At 33.0% G+C, this 15544-nt stretch overlaps 1 protein-coding gene across 1 annotated transcript in view; it reads left to right on the plus strand.

Annotated features, from left to right (window-relative positions):
* The first annotated feature begins 224 nt into the window (after positions 1 to 224).
* Positions 225 to 15544, plus strand: part of LOC309609876 (solute carrier organic anion transporter family member 1B3-like) — a 70876-nt gene continuing 55556 nt past the window's right edge. The window contains exons 1-2 of the mRNA XM_082351979.1: positions 225 to 917; positions 5069 to 5220. Coding sequence (XP_082208105.1) covers positions 5131 to 5220 — 90 coding nt within the window. The 5' untranslated portion in view covers positions 225 to 917; positions 5069 to 5130. The remainder of the gene's footprint in view (positions 918 to 5068; positions 5221 to 15544) is intronic.

The following is a 15544-nucleotide window of genomic DNA, read 5'->3' on the forward strand; positions in this document are numbered from 1 at the left end:
AGGAAGATCAGCTCGGTGCTTTGTGACCACCTAGAGGGGTGGGATGGAGAGGGTGGGAGGGAGGGAGATGCAAGAGGGAAGAGAAATGGGAACATATTGTATATGTATAACTGATTCACTTTGTTATAAAGCAGAAGCTAACACACCATTGTAAGGCAATTATACTTCAATAAAGATGTTTAAAAAAAAAAAAAAAAAAAAAAAGAATTGCACCCAAATATCAAACAAAAGAGTATATTTGACTTTTTTGAATGCTAAAGGAACCTGTAGACAGATTTTTATTTTTTAAATTTTTTCCCCATTTTTATTTTTTATTTTATTTATTTATTTTTAAACTTTTTATGTTATATTGGAGTATATCAATTAACCACGTTGTAACCGTTTCAGGAGCATAGCAAAGCCACTCAGCCACACATATACATGTATCCATTCTCCCCCAGACTCCCCTCCCAACCAGGCTGCCACATAACATTGAGCAGAGTTTCCTGTACTATACAGTAGGTCCTTGTGTAGACAAATTTTAAAAATTGCCTTGCAGTCTTTTCTATGTGGAATTGTTTTATCACTTTGGATAATCTGTTGTATTTGTATTTTTAAAGAAAAATATGCAAACAACTTAATTGAGTAAGCAAATGTAAATTATTCTCAGAAGTAAAGCTTAATTTTTGAACTTTTACATACAAGTAATTTGTAAATTCTGAGAAATTATTAACATAATCTTTAAACTACAGCATGCAGAGGAGATTCTTAGGATAAGTAGTTAATTTTCTTCTATTTGCCTGGGACAATGACCTAAGAAGGTAGTTAATCATCATTGGACTGTTAAAAAAAAGTAACCAGCTAACTATTTAACAAGAGACTATAACAACAGATAAAGGGATGGACCTGTGGCCATTGCTGTAGGATCCTAAGTCCAGGTAAGAACCTTTGAGATTCTCGAATTTCAATGTTTCCTATATGTGAGAAACTTCCAGAAATTTCAAGGGAAAAAATTGTTTTGATGGACATGATAAATATTACATATTTTATGTTATGTGTCTTCTACACCCTTATGTTCTAAACCTTTAAAACTTATTAACTATCCCTTCTAGAGGTAGCTCTAGAAGCTCTAGAGCCTCAGGTTGATGTTTTTAAAAATGAAAATCAGACATTTATAATTTAAAAATAAAGACTGAAATCCCGTTCCTATTACTTTCTATTCAAGTGGAACTGCAAGTCTGAAAAAATAATGTGGGTTGGAGAGTTAGTTGGCAAACATCAAGAAATGGGATGTGCCTCATAGCCACTTACCTCAATTTTCCTTGTTTCAACTCATGGGGAGGTCAAAAGAAGAGGTTTTCTAGATGATTTTATCTCTGATTAAATGAGAAAAAAATTCTGCTCAGCACAGTTTCTTGCACAAACTAAGGACTCAAAAATATTAGTTCCCTTCTCCAACTCAGGAAGGTGGCTACCCTTATAATTATTATTAATATTATTTAATTAAAAATTATTAAATTATTTACAGACCCATAAAAGGTTTAAGAAGTTGGTAAATACTGTTTTCCCTTTTTCCCTCCTTAGTACCACAGGTATTGTACATGGTAGAACCTGGGTCACTTGGATTGCACTGCTTTTCTATGATCACGCAAATAGAAAAAGCTTGCACAGATAAGCAGAGGCTGGTGAGATTCTTCCCTCTGCTCCACGCCAATCAAAAGGGAGCAGAACTGGACTGTACTATTATTCAAGGAAGAGTTGCAATACTACATCTGAATGCCTGTCTTACAGAGCATCGTGGTTTATGTTATAAACTTATTGCATCCCCAAAATTCATTTACATGTTAGCTGTTTAGAACTCTGAGAAAAAAAATATGTCCAGAGAAAAAATTGTTAAATGTCTTCAAGTCAGGCTTAAAATGCCATGGTGATGTGGAAAATATGGTGTTTAGAGTCAACCCTGAAATGATATTTCAACCTTTTAATTACTATGTAGTGATTTGTTATAATTTAATCTTTTTCAGCAATAAGGTAAAAGTGCCTACATTTCCAACTTTTTATCTGGATACTTTTCCCCAATATGTAGGAGAGAGGTGTGGTCTAGCAGTCTGTTTGGGAAAGTAGTAGAAATACAGGGAAAAGGAATGACTACATTACAAGGGATATTGTCCAATGCAGCAGCAGTGTGGGAAAGGTTATTTCAACTGGGAGTAACAACGGGAAAATATCTAAGAGGGGTGAGTTGGGGCAGAATTACAAACAAGAGATGAAGAACATTACAGGTTAAGAAGAAACATACAGGTGGGCAGAGACCTTTCTTCTGGGGACAGTGGTTCCATAGGGTGGAAAATGTTTATGGGTGTATTGAGACTAAAAACAAAGGCTGGTTTTAGTTTGGGAAGAATATCAAATACTATATGTGAGTTTTATTTTGTGTGGTACAAGAGACCTCTGAAAGATTCTAAGGATGGATGTGATATGCATAGGAAAGGGAGAAGACTGGGAGACAGGACAATAATTTCATCAATTGCAATCAACACAGATAGGAGTGGTGAGATCATAGCATTCAGGAATGTCTGTTGAGTAGCCAAACCAACCAAACAAACAAAAAACTAAAGCTAAGGGGTGAAAGGTATCCACCTTTCAAATAATTCAGAGGATTAAGTGGTAAAAATGATTTCCTAACATTTAAGTCCTGAACAAAGATACAGAAAGAGGTGTTCATGTAAAAATGACATAAAATTTATCAAAAGGCTGCCTGTGACTTTGGGACCAAACTACTGATTCCCTCCTCACTCCACTTCACTCAGTAACTGAACAGGTCCGGGTATATATGGACCACGTGCCAGAAGTATAGAATAACTAGGATTCACTTACATGTACATGGGTGTGGGTTTCTGCATTCATGTGTATGTTTATATACATTCATATACACACAAGTGATAATATCTTCAGATATTTATCATTTCTGTATTTGTACATTAGCCATTTAATATGCATTATGTATATTGATGGACTTTATATATAAATTCTTGTTGCATGAATTAATGAATAGAATATACAGTTGATCCTCATCATTTGTGGATTCTGTATTTGTGAATTTTCCTACTCACTAAAATGGATTTGTAACCCTCAAATCAATACTGCTGCTCTTTCATGGTCATTCACATACCTGCAGAGTGGTAAAAAATTTGAGTTCTCCCACATGAATGTTCCCAGCTGAGGTTGGACAAGATATAAGATATGGCTCTGCTTTCTTGTTTTTGCTCTCGTAATATAAACAAGTGACCTTTTCACAGTCTACTTAGAGCCATTTTTTGCATTTGTGTGCTTTTGCTATTAAAATGACTCTCAAGCATAATGCTGAAGTGCTGTCTAGTGTTCCTAAGTTCAAGAAAGCTGTGATGTGCCTGATGGAAAAGATACATGAATTACATAAGCTTCCTTCAGGCTTGAGCTGCAAAGTGCTATTGTCCACAGATTCAATGTTTGTGATCAATAATACAAATTAAATAAGGTGTCTAACAGGAAGGAGACATAAAACAAGGTTATGTATTGATTGGTTGACAAAAATGTTGTGACCACAGATAAACAGGAACCAAACCCTGTATTTCCCCTAGGAGCAATGTTTAGTAATTGCTAATTCAGCATTTGCAAGAACGTTATAGAACACAACTACTGCAAATAATGACAATCAACTGTATATAGAACATGTATTAAATATACTGTATAATTAGTGCCCTATTAGTAATCATATAGCTATGCTTATGCTTGTTTCTATACATAAATAGGTATTTTTGCTACATAAATATGTATTATGCACATATGAATAAATAAGAATACATTTTCTAAACCTCAGTGAAGAACACACTATTCTACAAAAAAGAGCAAATCTAAGAAATAAGTTGATTCATTTTACTAGTCTTTAAGACAGGGGCTTAATAACTCTCAAAATTTTAATCCCTCTTACATTTGACCTCAAAACTCCACTTGTAGGAATTTTATCCTACAGAAATGATCACACATAAATCAAAAGACATACTAAGAAATTTTTCTAATATGAAATAATTAGATCCTACCTAACCATAAAACTAGGTAGATAAACTATAGACAATGGAATACCCTACAACCATAAGAAAACTGAGTAAGCCATATTAATATAAAGTTAAGTATATAAAGCAGAGCAAAAAGGCAGATAACTGTAGTAATGGTATGCTGCTATTTGTGTTAAAAAAGGAAAATATTGTGTATTTAATTAAAAATGCATATCATATTTCTGGAGAAGATTCATTGAAAGCTAATAATACTCTTCCTCAGAAAGAGAAACTGGATGAGGGTTAGAGGAAGAGGTTTTCCTATATGTCATTTTTGATGTTTTGTGCTTTCAACTTCAAATATACTCTCTCTTCAAAAATAAATAAACAAAATTAAAATAAAGTGGAATCATGGTGATGGTAAGTTCAAGCACGGCCACAGTCCCTCTACCAGTTACTCAGAGTACACTAAGCTCTTTTTAACAAATCCAAACTTTCTCTGCTTTTTGAGCCCGGTTCCAGAGGTATTAATATTTTCTCTCTGAAACCTTTTTAGGCCACTCTAATTATAATTAATTACATTATTTTTCTATTCATTTTGACTATCTACTATATGCAAGGTACTGTTTGGCATTTTGTAAAACCAGAAAGATGAATTAAACACTTATTTGCCTTCCTAAATCTTATAATGTAGATATACAGAAAATATAACAAAATTTTATTTCTAATAGGTAATTTTTAATAATTTATTTAATCTAATCTAGTGTGTGATTCTATATTACCTTATTTATTTGTTGTTTCAAGTTCCCCTCCATAAATTTATCTTCCTAAATTACAATCTCGCTAAAGCTAGAAATTTGTATATGTGTGAGTGTGTGTGTGTGTCTGTGAGTGTGTGTGTGAGTGTGTGTTTCCTTTTGTGTCCCAGTGCTCAGGACATGGTAGGTCCTGAATGAATATTAGTGGAATTATTGATTGATTGATGTTGACCTTGAGGATTTTCTCATTTCTGAATTGTTAAAGTGAAATAAATTATACCTTTCCTCCCCAAAAAGGTGATCATTTTGAACGAAACATCGACAAAAATTGAAAACATTCACATGATATCTGCAGTTCAATGATGGACCAAAATCAACATTTGAGTAAGACAGCAGAGGCACAACATTCTGAGAAAAGGAAAACTAGAAACTACTGCAATGGATTCAAGGTGGAATGCGTTTCATGTTTTCAAACTAAAATAAGTAAAGGGAGAATTTTGATTTAAAGAAAAAGCAGCCAGCTTTTTAAAAGAACATTATATTTCAAATTAGAGTTTTCGACTGAAGCATACATTAAAATATTAACACAATGATATACATCTTAATATAAATCAATCTTTAAATCTGAAAAAAAGGTCTTTGGTGACATTTCTAGTTAAGAATTTATTAATGTTGAAAATTTAGAAAGATTTTGATATCTTCTCTTTGATTCTTGATGGACAAAAAGATACTTATAAATGTGACTAAAATAAAAGCAGTCTCTGTGTAATGGATAGTATGTAAAAAAAAAATATTCTTACATTTGACCTATAAACAGAGAAGATTTATCAGTCTTGTGAATCACTTTGTGGTCTTGACCTATTTAATTTTTTTTTTTTAAAGAACAGCATTTGTTATTCTATTAACTTAAATAATATAGTCTGAAGGGAACTAAAAGACCTGGCCCAAAGACCTAGTTGATGACTTAGGAAAGTCATTTAATTTTTCCATATGCAAGTGGGTAAAAGTGATAATCCTGTCTCTTGCTTTTGTCACAAAATGGTGAGACACTGAATGATATAGACTGTATTGCGATTTTCACGGACAGGAGAAAGCAATCCTTGAGCACAGAGTCAAGGAAACCAAGACTCAAGGAAGTTGAGAAGTTTGTGTGAAGTCATCTAGGTTGTAAATGGAAAACTCTTAAAACTAAATCAAAGCCTTTAAACCCCCATAGAGAAGACTAGAGGAAATTAAAAAATCAATCAGGGCTGACTTTGATCAATATTTAAAATGTTTTCCTCAAAGTTATAGTCTTATCTAGCTGAATAAAGACCAGAGATCAGATTCAATTGCAATCATGTTATATAAAGTCTGTTTTAACTTTGTCCAGGGAACATGAAGTCTGTTTGTTTTTCAGAGATTATTGGTAAAATCAGTTCTGATGAAATATTTAAGTAATATTTAAACAGAAAAGCAGTCACCAGGAGAAAGAACTGGCTAATGCAACTGGACCACATGCGATTGCCTAGGGGTAGTAGGTTGTGTTGGTTTATTTCGCTTTTAAACATGGAGGGTTACAGTGATTCATTTGCACATGCATTCAAGGTGACAACAAACTAGCTGAAGCAAATAAAATTGCCCGGGTAGTCACTTGCAGCATATTTGGAGAAAATCTTCGAGTTAGCAAGTTGTCAGTGTGTATAAAGTATGTTAATTGCAGCCCAATAATAAAGAACAGAGAAGCAATAACAGTAATAGTATATTGAGCACTTACTAAATGCAAGACACTGCTCTAGTATTTTAGTTCTACTAATGGATTTATTCCTTACCACAATTCAGTCAGCCATATGCTATTATCTCCCTTTTACACATGAAAAAAAAACTTAGAGGGTGAATGACTTTCTCTAGGTCCCTAGGCTGGAAAGTGGTAGAGCCAAGGTCTGAAATTAAGCAGTCTGATTGCAAGTCCCATGAGCTCAATTGTACTCCATGTTGCTAAGGTACCTGTGGGTTTCCATAATATTAGTACCCTCAAGATGTTCTGGTAAGCACAGATTTGTAAGTGGGCTATCTTCCTCATGCTGTACTTCTAAGAATTCCCCTTTATACTGAATAATTGAGTTTCAAGCAAGCATATTTGCCTGCACACACACAAATACACGTTGTTACTGATGTGGGTATACAGACTCAGCAGGTAAAAATGTGTAAAAGTGCAAATAGATAATAATTTAGAATAGCAACAGTGTAGTTTGATTATTTCTTACCCCTTTCCCTCAATTTTTGAACTGAATCAAGTAGGTTATATAAACCCTGCCAGTACATTGTTCATCTTTACACTTGTCATTTCTGTGCTTCAGATTTCTTGTACCACTGCATTGTAATGAAAATTCTTTAAAAACACAAAAGTAGTGCATCATTATCAAAAAACATAAATAATAGGGCAAAAGTAAAAGGTCTCCCATTCTACCTTCACTCCTACTCCCCTTCTGGAAATCATTAGGATAACCATCCCATTTGTAACCACCAACAGTATCCCTACCCCACAGTTTTCCTCTGGCTAACCTTCTTCTGGCCTATTAGACTTTTTGCTGTTTCTCAAGATGTGAAGTGCACTTCTGACTTGGAGAAGCTTGCACTTGCTCTTTCCTCATCTGAAATGTTTGACTCCCAGATATCTCGCTCTTTCATCTCATTCAAATCTCTATTTAAACATTACCTCATCCCTGACCACCCCATATAAAATAGCATTTCCTATCCATAACTCTTGAACCAAATTTTATTTTTCTTCATAGCATTTATCACCTCCTGACACTGACATTCAAATGCACACATATGTATAGGTGTGTATGTGTATGTATGTCTTTAATAAAATAAAACAAAACAAATTTATCACAGTCCTGTAATAATCATACAATTCTGAAGTTGAGAAGTCTGAAATAGGTCTCAGTGAGCTAAAATCAAGACCTTGGCTGAGCTGTGTCCTTTCTGGAGACTCTAAAAGACAATTCATTTCCTTGCCTTTTCCAACTTCTGGAAATTGCCCTAAGTTCTTGACTAATAATTCTCTTCCATATTCAAAGCTAGTGATGGTCAGTGATGGTCATTGACATTGACTTTTCTGCTCCCTTTTCCACATTTAAAGGACCCTTAGGATTACATTGAGTTAACCAGGATAATATAGGATAACCTCTTCAAGGTCATCTGATTAGCAGTCTTAACTCCATTTGCAACCTTAAGACCCCCTTGCCATGCTACCTAATATATTCATAGGTAGGCAGAGTAATGGCATGCAAAGATGTCCAGGTCCTAATCTCCAAAACCTGTAAATATATATTTTTCCTAGAGGAAGTCATTTGCCCTCTTTGTATCTAAGTTTTTTCATCTGTGAAAGGGAAATAATAGCATCTGGCTGATAGAATTATGGTAAGGAATAAATCCACTAACAGAAGTAAAACACGAGAACAATGTCTGGTATATAGTAAGTGCTCAATAAATGCTAGCTACTACTATTTTTATTGCTTCTCTGGTCTTTATTATTGGGCAGCAATTAACATACTTTATACACACTGCCAGCTTGTTAACTCGAAACTTCTCCACATATGCTGCAAGGGACCATGCAGGCAATCTTACTTGTTTTGGCCAGATTGTATTCATCTTGCTGTACATGTGAGAATGAAATCACTGTCCAGCACATTGAGATGTAAAGTTGGGTGGCTGATTTGAGATCGTTCTTCTTTTTTTATGTAGCTGTTTATCACTATGGAATTCCTTCTTAATACTGTATTTGTACATCCCATATGTTTTGGTATTTTGTGATTTCATTTTTGTTTGTCTTGAGATATTTTCTAAATTCCTTTTTGAGTTCTTGGACCTATTGTTATTCAAAAGGGTGTTGCCTAATTTTTACATATTTGTGAATTCTCCAGTTTTTCTTCTGCTATTGATTTCTAGTTTCATTCCATTGTGGGTAGAAAAGATACTTGGGATGATATCAATCTTCTTAGATTTGTTAAAACTTATTTTGTGGCCTAACACGTGATATATCTTGGAGAAAGGTATGTGTACATTTAAAAAGAATGTGTATTTCACTGTCATTGGGTGGAACGTTTTTTGCATGTCTTTTAGGTCAATTTGGTCTATAGTGGTGTTTGAGTTATCCATTTCCTTATTATTTCTATCCACTATTTAAAATAAGGTATTAAAATCTTCCACTATTATGGTATTGCTCTTTATTTCTCCCTTCTGTTGTGTCAATGTTTGCTTTATATATTTAGGTACTCTAATGTTGGGGATAGAAAGATAGGTAGATAGATACATAGACAGATAGGGATAGAGATACTTATTAAATCTTCCTGGTCAATGGACCCTTTTATCATTATATAATGTCCTTTTTGTTTCTTGTGACATTTTTTACTTAAAGTCTATTTTGTTTGATATAAATACAACCACCCCTGCTCTCTTTTGGTTACCAATTGAGTGGAATATCTTTTCCCATCACTTCACTTTCAGTCTTTGTGTGTCTTTAGATCTAAAGTGAGTTTCTTATACATAAGTCATAGTTGAGTCTTGTTTCTTTTCAATTTTTATTTTTTTAATTGAAGTATAGTTGACTTACAATACTATATTAGTTTTAGGTATATAGTCTCTATATATCTGAGACTCAGTAGTTTTACAGATTATACTATACTAGAACTTATTACAAGATAATAGCCGTAATTCTCTGCGTTATACCTTATATCTTTGGTGCCTATCTATTTTATGCATAGCAGTTTGTATCTCTTAATCCCATACCCCTAATGTGCCTCTCCTCCTTTCCCCCTCCCTACTGGTAACCACTAATTTGTTTTCTGTATCTGTAAGTCTGTTTCTGTTTTGCTATATACATTTGTTTGTATTATTTTTTAGATTCCACATATAAGTGATATCATATGGTATTTGTCTTTCTCTATCTGACTTGTTTCACTAAGCGTATTTTCTAGGTCCATCCACATTGCTCTAAATGGCAGATTTTCACTCTGTTTTATGGCTGAGTAATATTCGTATGTGTGTGTGTGTATACCCACTACATCTTCTTTATCTGTTCATCTGTTGATGGACTCTTGGGTGGCTTCAATATCTTGGCTATTGTAAATAGCACTACTATGAACATTGGGTGTATATATCTTTTCGAATTAGTGTTTTTGAGGTTTCCAGATATGTACTCAGGAGTGGAATTGCTGGATCATATGTTAGTTCTATTTTTAGTTTTTTGAGGAACCTCCATACTGTTTAGTTTTTGAGGAACCTCCATACTGCAAGTGGCTGCACCAATTTACATTCCCACTGACAGTGTACAGTGTTCCCTTTTCTCCACATCTTCATTGACATTTATTACTTGTAGACCTTTTGATGATGGCCATTCTGACAGGTGTGAGGTGATATCTCATTGTTGTTTGGATTTGCATTTATCTAATAGTTAGTGATGTTAAGTATCTTTTCATGTGTCTGTTGGCCATCTGTATGTCTTCTTTAGAAAAATGTCTATACAGGTCTTCTGCCAATTATTTAATTATTTTCTATATTGAGTTGCATGGGCTGTTTATATATTTTGGATATTAACCCCTTGCCAGTCATATTATTTGCAAATATTAACTCCAACTACAAAGGTTGTCTTTTTCTTTTAATCCATGGTTTCCTTTATGTACAGAAACATTTAAGTTTAATTAGGGCTCATTTGTTTATTTTTGCTTTAATTTTTTTGCCTTAGGAGACAGAAACAAACAAAAAAATGTTGCTACAATTTATAATTGTCAAACAGTGTTCTGCCTATGTTCTCTTCTGGGTGTTTTATGGTTTCAAGTCTTACACTCAGCTCTTTAATCCATTTTAATTTTTTTTGTGTATGGTGTGAGGAAGTGTTCTCATCTCATTGTTTTGCACGTAACTGTACATTTTTCCCAGCACCACTTGTTAAAGAGACTGTCTTTCCTCTATTGTGTATTCTTACCTCCTTTGTTGAAGATTAATTGACCATAGATGTGTGGGTTTATTTCTGGACTCTCCATTCTGTTTCATTGATATATATGTCTGTTTTTGTGCCAGAACCAGGTTGTTTTGGTTACTGTAGCTTTGTAGTATTGTCTAAAATCTGGGAGAGTGAAACCTTCAGCTTTGTTCTTTTTTCTCTAGATTGCTTTGGCAAATCAGGGTCTTTTGTGGTTCCATATGAATTTTAGGATTACCTGTTCTAGTTCTATAAAAGTGTCATGGGTATTTTGATAAAGATTACATTAAATCTGCAGATTCTTTGGGTAGTATGGAAATTTTAAGAATATCAGTTCTTCTAATCCAAGAGCACAAGATATCTTTTCATTTCTTTGTATCATCTTCAATTTTATCAGTGTTTTAAAGTTTTCAAAGTATAGTTGTTTCACCTCCTTGGTTAAGTTTATTCTTGGGTATTTTATTCTTTTTGATGGAATTTTTTAAACTTTCTCTTTCTGATAGTTCGTTATTAGATATAGAAAAACAACAGATTTCTGTATGTTAATCTTGTATCCTGACACTTTGCTGAATTCATTTATTAGTTCTAACAGTTTTTGGGTGAAGGCTTTAGGGTTTTCTATATAAAGAATCATGCAAATAGTGACAGTTTTAATTTTCCCTTCCAATTTGGATGGCTTTGGTTTCTTTTTCTTGTCTAATTGCTGTGGCTAGGACTTCCAATACTATGTTAAATAGAAGTGGCAAGAGTAGGCATCCTTGTCCTTCTCCCGAATTTAGAGGAAAAGCTTTCACCTTTTCACCATTAAGTATGATGTTAACTGTGGGTTTGTCATAGATGGACTTTATTATGTTGAGATATGGTCCCTTTATACCCATTTTAATGAGAGTTTTTATCATGAATGGATTTCAAATTAAACTGCAAGGGAAGAAACAAAAAGAAGAAAAAATGTATAGAGAAGAACTACAAAAACAACTGGAAAACAAGTAATAAAGTGGCAATAAGTACATACCTATCAATAATTACTTTAAATGTTCATGAACTAAATGTTCCAATCAAAAGACATAGGGTGGCTTACTGGATGAAAAAAAAAAAAGACCCTTCTATATGCTGCTTACAAGCAACTCACTTCAAAGCTAAAGACACACACAGACTGAAAAGTGAGGGGAAGGAAAAAGATATTTCATGCAAACAAAAACAACAAGAAAGCAGGGGTAGCAATACAAAATAGACTTTAAAAGAAAGACTATAACAAAGGCAAACAAGGGCATTATGTAATGATAAAGGGATCAATACAAGAAGAGGATTTTATACTCATTAACATATATGCACTCAATTCAGGAACATCTAAATATATAAAGCAAATATTAACAGACATAAAGGTAGAAATTGGCAATAATACAATAGTAATAGGGGATTTTAACACCCCACTTACATCAATGAACAGATCATTCAGACATAAAATCAATAAGGCAACAGTGGTCTTAAATGACACTATAGACCAGTTAGACTTTATAGATATTTATAGGACATTACATCTCAAAACAACAGGATTCACATTCTTTTCAAGTGCACATAGAATGTTCTCCAGAATAGATCACATGCTAGGACACAAAATAATTCTGAACAAATTTAAGAGGACAGAAATTATATGAAGCCTTTCTTCTGACCATAATGGTATGAAACTAGAAATCAATTACAGAAAGAAAAATGGGAAAGGAACAAACATGTGGAAACTAAATAACATGCTACTATAAAACCAATGGATCAATGAAGAAATCAAAGAGGAAATCAGAAAATACCTCAAGACAAATGAAAATGGAAACACAACACTCCCAAATCTATGGAATGTATTGATAGCAAAAGCAGTTCCAAGAGGGAAGTTCACAGCAATACAGGCTTTCCTTAAGAAACAAGGAAGATCTCAAATAAGCAACCTAACCTATCATCTAAAAAAATTAGAAAAAGAAAATCAAACAAATCCCAAAGTCAGCAGAAGGAAGGAAATAATAAAGATCAAGGAGGAAAAATGGGGATCAAAAAACAATAGAAAAGATCAATGAAACCAAGAGCTGTTTTTGTAGAAAAGATAAAATTGATAAACCTTTAGCCAGGATCATCAAGAAGAAGAGAGGGAGTACCCAAATAAACAAAACCAGAAATAAAAGAGGAGAAATAACAATCAATACAACAAAGATACAAGAAATCATAAGAGAATACTATGAATAGTTACATGCCAATGAATTGGATAACTTAGAAAAAATGGACAAATTACTAGAAACATACAACCTGCCAAGACTGAATCAAGAAGAAATAGACAATTTGAACAGACCAATCAGTAGTAGTGAAATTGAGTTTGTAATAATAATAATAATAATAAACTCCCAGCAAACAAAAGTCCAGAACCGAATGGCTTCATCAGGGAATTTTACCAAACATACAAACAAGATTTAGTAACTATCCTTCTCAGACTATTCCAAAAAACTGAAGGAATGGAACACTCTCAGATTCATTCTATGAGGCCCCTATTACTCTGATACCAAAACCGAAGACACTACAAAAAAAGAAAATTACTGGTCAATATCTTTGATGATTATAGGTGCAAAAATCCTAAACAAAATATAAGCAAACTGAATCCAACAGTATATAAAAAGGGTCATAACACCATGATCCAGTTGTATTTATTCCAGGGATGCAAGGATGATTCAATATTTGCAAATCGATCAATGTGATACATCATATTAACAAAGGAAGAATAAAAATCGCATGTTGATCTCAATAAACACAGAAAAAACATTTTTTTAAAAAACAACATACATTCAGCCCCTTTATAGTTTTTGACTGGGGGGGGGGGTTTGAACCATTTATATTTGAAGTAATTATTGATAAGAAAGGATTTAGTATTGCCACACTGTTAATTGTTTTCTGAGAGCCTTGTAGTTCTTTTGTCTTTTCCTCTCTTATTTCCTTCCCTTGTGTTTTGTTAATTTTTTTTTTTTTTTGTGCTGATACGTTTTGATTCCTTTTTTATTTTTCTTTTGTGTATATTTTGTAAATTTTTTGTGTGTAGTTACCTTGGGGCATATATAAAATATTTATAGTCATAACAGTCTTTTAAAGCTGATAACAACTTAAATTCAATAGCACATAAAAACTCTACATTTTAACTTCTCCCCCTCCACATATTTTACGTTATTGCTGTCATAGCTTACATCTACTTATCTATCTTTTAAAATATTTTCTTGTAGTTATTTAAAAAAATTTTTGTCTTTTAGTTTTATGCTAGAATTATAAGTGATTTACCCACTACTATTATAGTAATACAGTATTTTGTATTTGTCTCTATATATACCTTGCCAACAAGTTTTATGCTTTCTTATGGTATCATGTTGCTGTCTAGTATTCTTTTATTTCAACTTGGAGAACTCCCTTTAGCGTTTCTTGTAAGGGAGGTCTAGTGTTGAGGATCTCCCTCAGCTTTTGTTTGTCTGGGAAAGTCTTTATCTCTCTTTCACTTTCAAAGGTTTCTTTTGCTCAATGTAGTATTCTTGGCTGGTAGGGTTTTTTTTTTTTTTTTTTTTTTCTAATACTTTGAATATATCATCCCATTTCCCCTGGTCTGCAAGGTTTCTGCTGAAAAACTTGCTGATAGTCTTCTGGGGGTTCTTTTCTATGTGAAAAGTTGCTTTCCTCTTGATTCTTAAAAAATTCTCTCTTTGTCTTTGACTTTTAATAATTTAATTATAATATGCATTGGTGTGGCACATTCATATAGATATTCTTAAATTATCTATTTATCATTTTTCTCCCAGAATTCATATATATTTAAATGATTAAGGAAACATTTTATGCCAAAAGAAGTTAGTTTTTTATAAAGCACTTTAAAATTTGTAAGCACTAAAGCTAATCGCATAGGCAACTACCAGGATATCACCAAAAGCTAGGGATTATGTCAGTGAATACACAGAATTTGGCTGAAATGAATCAAATAAAAATGCATGGAAATAAACAGAAAATAAAAATGATAAACTCTGTAAAAATGCAAAAGGAATTAACCATAAGATGTTTATTTGCCCACAGTGAATTTTAAGGGAATATAATTGCCTGTAATTAGTAAATAATAGAAAAGAGAAGAAAGATATCAAATATCAAAAATTTTTAAAAAGTGGTTGTCTCAATGTATTAAAAGTATATAAAGCAAAATTAAATAAAAGAGATGTAGATTTACAAAGACAAGGAAATATTTTTAAGGTATAAGGTTAATATTTAATAAAAATTAAATCTTTGGGCTGGGTATTAGACAAGGGCTTTATAATTTTTTCACTCTATAATATACTTGCTTCTAACTCAGTTATGATATGTCTTATAGAGGTGGTAGGAAGGGCTTTGGCACTCAACACTCTTCCTGTTCTTCCACTAGTGCAAAGAACAATATAGTAATTGAAGAGTGTAAATGGAGCAAAGTTTCAGAAACAAGTCTTACATTAATAAGAAGAAAAAGAGAGGATAAATCTATAGTAGCCTTCCAAATTCCAAACATGTTTGGTACATTGACAGACATTCAAAACCATATCCATGAACTCATGAACATGATTTCCTTTGAACTTTACAGTGACCCTATTAAATAAATAAGGTAACTATTTATATATTATCTTGTAATGGATTAGGAACCTGAAGTTCAGTGAATTGTGTAACTTTTTCATCTTTGTTAGGTTAGTAAGTTAAGAAAAAGACAACTGGATCTAGACCTTCTGATTGCAAAATACATTATTTTTTCTTGCATCACATGCACACCAGATAATCCATGA

This window comes from Balaenoptera borealis (assembly GCF_965194805.1).
Source record: "Balaenoptera borealis genome assembly, chromosome: 13".
NCBI lineage: Eukaryota > Metazoa > Chordata > Mammalia > Artiodactyla > Balaenopteridae > Balaenoptera > Balaenoptera borealis.